Here is a 6205-nt window from a genome sequence, read left to right on the forward strand (position 1 = left end):
ACCTCTGCATATACGAGAATAAGTGATTATAATATATCTCAAATCAACTAACAGAAGAACAGTTCTATATTTACCATAAGCACAGTGACTACAAACCACTGCGACCTGCAAGGGCCCTGCAGAGTCGCATATGGACAAGATCGTACTGCTATAATCGTTGATGAAAAATAGTCGTTTATGAAATATACTACACAAAGATACCTTTTTTTTTTTTTTATGAAACATCCTTCAAGCTTTGCTATGTTTTTTATATGTGTTTTACACTAAGAATTTTAATATATATACTCCTGTGATTATCATACTATGAAGATATATACTGATATATATGCCTATAGAGCCTTATGAATCTTGATACAGGTGTGTTTTTTAATTTTGCTTTTATTCTTCACTGGTTAATTTTATTTTTTATTTGTATCATCTTATGAATATAAAAATTATTTATCTCTATACACAATTCTGACTTATTATAATCACTCATTTATGATATAACCAGAAACAATATATATCTAAGACTATACATATTAACTTGGATAATTTAAGGGGAGTTACGCTAGAGAGCCTACTACTTCTATTACTCAAAGTTGTTATATATTTTTATAAACACACAGGAAGCCATAAAGAACAAAGCAGGTATCAACATCACACCTTTGTGCTGGACTAGCATTGGCATCACAACAACTAACATCACTGGCTGAGCTCACAACAAACACCAGTACCTCACCACAGTAGTAGTGATATAAAATATTATAAAATTTATTAAAAGAATTATGCCATCGACACAACGCATTTCGAGACCGGTCCGTTTCTTTTATCAAGTGTTCATTAGACACTTGATAAAGAGACCACACCGGTCTCGAAATGCGTTGTTTTGCTGGCATAATTTTTTAAATAAATTTTGTGATATTGTATATCACTACTACCTCTTGGACCTGCGCCTGTTTTACCTGTCTTGGAGTGGAGGAGGAAACTGAATGTCCTAGTATGGGCCGGACTTCTGTCACAGATTCCCCGATAGAAGTCTATGGAAGCGTTTGTATTTTTGCAAATTTATAAGCTTTACAGAAGAAATGTCAGTAACTTCCACAATAAAATAAAGATCACCTTCCCAATCTTTCCAGACCCGCAAAAAAGACAGATTACGGATGCAATATGGACACTTTTGTTGCAGATTGCGAACGACTTTTGCAGATATAATTTACAGTTTTGAAAAACTAATGAACGTGTGAATAAGGTCTTAGGCTTTGATCACAATTGTTCTACTGGATCAGTCATGGGATATATATCATCTACTCTATAGTAAATATATCCACTGAACTTGACTACGCCAATTCATGCTTATTATGCCATATTTTTATTTTATAGGAATCTTTTAGGCACATTCTTGTTTCAACATTACAACTGATTACTTTTCCACAATACCAGTATACCCAATCACGTTTCGATACTGTGGTTACAGAAAGAGGAGACATAATTCCTATAGAGGAACCTGTAATGTCTGTGAGATGGTAGCAGGGATAACTATCATACAGTCCAACACTGTATTTATCTATCTCCTATCCACAGTATCTATCTATCTATCTATCTATCTATCTATCTATCTATCTATCTATCTATCTATACATCAATCTATCTTTCCCCTTGTAGTTATAAATGCATTTGATCACATTTACATCTGATTTACATGGAATTTATTTTTACATGGAATTTATTTTTAGACTAATCTTTCTTGTATATAAACCCTTCAGTGTGAAGCCCAATGATCTGTGACGGCTCAGAAGATGATTTCTCTGACATATCTGCTTTGTGTCTTGTGTCTTTATATTTCAGGTACTGCGATATTTAACCCTTGGCTAGTTTATGCTAAATGACTGGAAATGGTCCATGCGGCTGTGGCTCTAAATATTTGCCAGTAATATTTATTATATAACAATGTATAGGATATTTGTTACCTGTGTGACTTGCTTCTCTAGGATCCTATGGACAACTTGTAATGACCCAGACCCCAGATTATATCTCAGCATCCCCGGGAAATACAGTCACCATCTCATGTACGGCCAGTGAGACTGTTTTTCACCCTAACTGGAAGTATGATGCATTAGCCTGGTACCAACAGAAACCCGGACAACCTCCAAAACGTATTATGTATAAAGTGAGTGAACGACCATCAGGAGTCCCAGAACGATTTCAGGGATCTGGATCTACAACTGATTTCACTCTGACTATTAAAGGGTCTAGAGAGGAGGATGCAGCAGATTATTATTGTATGCAATATGCATTTTACCCTATCACACAGTGATACAGAGCCGTACAAAAACCTCCTTCCCCTTTCCTCCTCATATAGATATTAAATGTTAAAACAAACAAGAAAATGTTAACCCCATGAGCGCAGCCGACTAGACATGTCATAAGCCTGAGAACAGCTGATATCATGGCTGAAGCCACATTCTTTTTTACTTTATTCAAAGAAAACATAAAATAATATTAGACAGAAAAAGCTAAAACAAACAGTTATAATAAATAATTTATAAAGAGGATCTGTGGGCGACCTGAAACAGTGATACATTACCATCAATATATAGCTGTGTATATCCATCAATGTCTGAATAACATGGATGCCGCCATATAATATACACATTCCGTACAGTAATAATGTGACCCTTTATGGGAGCTCCTTATAGAAAGATCTGAGAAGCATGGATAAGAAGCAAAGGGTTTGAACTGGGTGTCAGAATATACGTTCAGAATGTATGAAGCTGACACCTGGTTCAAACCCTTTGAGGCCAGAGGAAGCGGGAAGATTCACCCGCAAAACATTCTGTAGCCGTGTGCCTGTCTCTCCCTGTCCCAGTCCAATATCCCTGGAAGATGCTACATAAAGTTTGCAAGATATTAATGTTGGTGAGTGCCGCTTTCACATTTGTTCTGTTCATTCCCAAAGGCTTGTGCTTTTTTTGAAAAGACTGTTTTCCTATTGCTGAGCACCACAACGTACTTGCTGCATTAGACAATATACTCAATGCTCCCTATTGTTGGCTGCACAAATAAGGCTCATACACAGTAATTATTTTGCTTGATACAGATGAACTGATTGTTCCCCTGTTGCTTGTGAGCAATTAGAATAAGAGAACTGGAAGTCCGACACAAATGGAGATCTTTCAAAATAAAATGTGGCTTAGACCATGTTCACATGGCGTTAGAGACCGGCCTTTCCGTGACCCGGCCGGTCTCTGAAAGGATCATCCCGGCCGGTACTGCAGTACCTGCCGGATGATCTATATGGCTGTAGCGTTCTGATGCGGGCGCATAAGCACGCGCCCGCATCAGAACTTGCCACTGCACACTATGAAGCAAGTGGCCGGAGCCGCTCGCTTCGTAGTGTGAACTGACAGGGTTTCCTACAGCCACTATTCAATGAATAGCGTCCGCCGAAAACTGACATGTCAGTTCTTTGCGGCGCTGCGAGGAATCCCGGACGGAGCGTATTTTATTTGTATGCGCTCTCGCCGGGATCCCATAGAAAGCAAGGTAACGTATGTTTTCGTACAAAGTACGGCCGTTGATGCCGATGGCAACAACAGCCAAAGTTTTACAAAAACATACGTTGTGTGAACATAGCCTTTTATTGTATCATATTAAAAATATCACATGCACAGGACAGTGAAAGGCCGTCTGGAAATCACATAGCAAATTGCTAAAAATGTGACTTACTGCAGTTCCTGGGGAAAGTATACACATATTACCTATCATTCTGCTGTCATAGAGAGTGTAAGAATTGTCAGCGGGATGAGAATACAACAGATCACCTTCCCTATGGCTATGGCACACTAGTGACCCTTATTGCTTAGGCAAAGTGAGTATACTCTACTACTAGTAAGAAAACTCTAGTTGAGTGAGACCCATGAGAAACAGAGAGAAAAAGAGTGAGAGAGAGAGAGAGAGAGAGAGAGAGAGAGAGAGAGAGAGAGAGAGAGAGGGGGAGAGAACATAATATAAAGACAGACTAGATGGACCAGGGATCTTTCTCTGCCAGCAATCCTTTATGTTATAATAATCAAATATATCATAAACCTAAATATGTGTCCAGAAAAGACAGACATTCTCCATGTCATCTCTCTCCTGGACTCCCCATACACATGGGCTGAAGGTTCATGTGTTCTCTATGGGGAGGGGAAGGGTAAGCTGCCACCAGTCTTCACCATCTTAACCCTCTGACAATAAAAAAGGTTGAGCAGTAAAAATCCAGAACACCTGCACCTTCTCTTTACCAACATTATCTCTTTGTGGAGAATCGGGAGGCCCCCATACACTTACCCTTTACACTACTGCATCTTCCATAGTTGTGGTGCTGCCATTATTGATGTCATAGTCATGGGGCAAATGCTCACAATGGCAAATACACAATAGTGAGTGGCACCGGGAGTGTCCTCAGTGGACTGTTCACAATCACAGGCCGAACATTGTGGAGCAGCATATAGTCATATGAGGGAAGCCTAATGGAGTAAGAGATCACAGAGGATGTCACATGGTAAAGACAAGGAGGACAGGGAGGCCGACTATACAGCACATTATATGTCTTCCAATGGTCCCACTATATGATAGAATATTCTGTCACCTGCTGGTTACACCTATAAACCCTCCAGAGACTGTGAAAGTGTAACCACAGGATTTGCATGTCCCCAGTATTTCCATACACAGTCTCTGGGGGCTCCTGTAACCTCCCCTGTCACTCTCTATATACATCTCATTGGACACACTGACACATCTTATAGTTTCTATCTGACACTCCAGAAACATCAAGATGGTTTCTCGCAGTTATCTGCTGGCTGTGATCTTCCTTTCTATTCAGGGTGAGAGATTAGGACCATTCCAGGACTGTGTGTAGAGAAATCTATACAGCGGCATCCATCATCAGATCAGGATTTCTAGGAATAGATCCAGAGATTTATCAGTAATGAATATGTCTCTTCTAATCCTCAGGATCCTGTGGAGAGATTGTGATGACTCAGACTCCGGATTATATGGCCGTGTCCCCAGGAGATACACTCACCATCTCATGTACAGCCAGTACTGGTATACACTACAGCTTACACTGGTACCAACAGAAACTGGGGAAATCTCCAAAACTTCTTATAAAGGCAGCAGATGAGAGATTCACAGGAATCCCAGAGAGGTTCAGCGGATCTGGATCTGGAACATCTTTCACTCTTACAATCAGAGGAGTGACAGAGGAGGATGCAGCAGGTTATTACTGTCAGCAGTATCACAGCTTCCCTCTCGTACAGTGATACAGAGCCGTACAAAAACCTCCTTCCTCGTCCCCCATTACATTTCTATGTTAGAATGTAATAGAGAGCGAAGAAAAGTAACAGAGCGTTCAGTGGTTATTTACAATAATATCTTTTTCCTATGGGAATATGTTATGTAAACTGCTCTAATACATCTGTTATAGAGAAATATACAGCAAGCAGAAGCAATGACAGTGTGACCCCAGAGGGGCTTTACCATCGTTGTATGACACATGGTATGCTGAGAGACAACCAGCAGCTGCAGCTCCTCTATATTGTACATTGATTAATAGAAGACAACGTGAAAAGTCTTGGAGTAGGGACCGTGATCGGCTTGCACCTTTAGGGGACAAACACACTTGCCGGATCCGCAGCGAGTCCACTCGCTGCGTATTTGCAGCGAGACTCGCTCCGGATCCCGGCCCTATTCTTTCAATGTTAGACAAAAGTTTGTCCCCAGCCCGCCCCGTTAACCCCCCGGCCGCCGGAGCATATACTTTACCTGACCTGGCGGTTCCCAGAGTCTTCAGCAAGCCGGAGCCGGGATCAGGTAAAGTATATGCTCGCTCCAGAACCCGCCCGTAGCCCCGGCCGTCTGATCACACACCCCCACAGCCCCGATTGCCTGCACGCAGCCCCGGCTGTCTGATCACCCCCCTCCCCCCCTCGCAGCCCGGTCTGCAGCGGAGCGATCGGGGCTGTGGGTGGTGGGGGGGCTTTGTGATCAGAGTAGATAGCTGTAGGAAGGTAGTAATAGGTAGCTGTAGGTAGTTATAGGTAGGTGTAAGTAGATAGCTGTAGGAAGGTAGTTATAGGTAGCTAAAGGTAGTTATAGGTATGTGTAAGTAGATAGCTGTAGGAAGGTAGTTGTAGGTAGGTAGTTGTAGGAAGGTAGTTATAGGTAGATGTAGGTAGGTAGT

General features: G+C 41.3%; 1 gene segment (V, D, J or C); it reads left to right on the top strand.

The window, feature by feature from the left end:
• Positions 1–4798: 4798 nt before the first annotated feature.
• Positions 4799–5285, top strand: LOC138796539 (immunoglobulin kappa variable 6D-21-like). The segment is given in 2 exon segments: positions 4799–4847; positions 4978–5285. Coding segments are annotated over 2 exon segments (357 nt in total).
• Positions 5286–6205: the final 920 nt, after the last annotated feature.

The sequence above is a fragment of the Dendropsophus ebraccatus genome, chromosome 7, assembly GCF_027789765.1.
Source record: "Dendropsophus ebraccatus isolate aDenEbr1 chromosome 7, aDenEbr1.pat, whole genome shotgun sequence".
Taxonomy (NCBI): domain Eukaryota; kingdom Metazoa; phylum Chordata; class Amphibia; order Anura; family Hylidae; genus Dendropsophus; species Dendropsophus ebraccatus.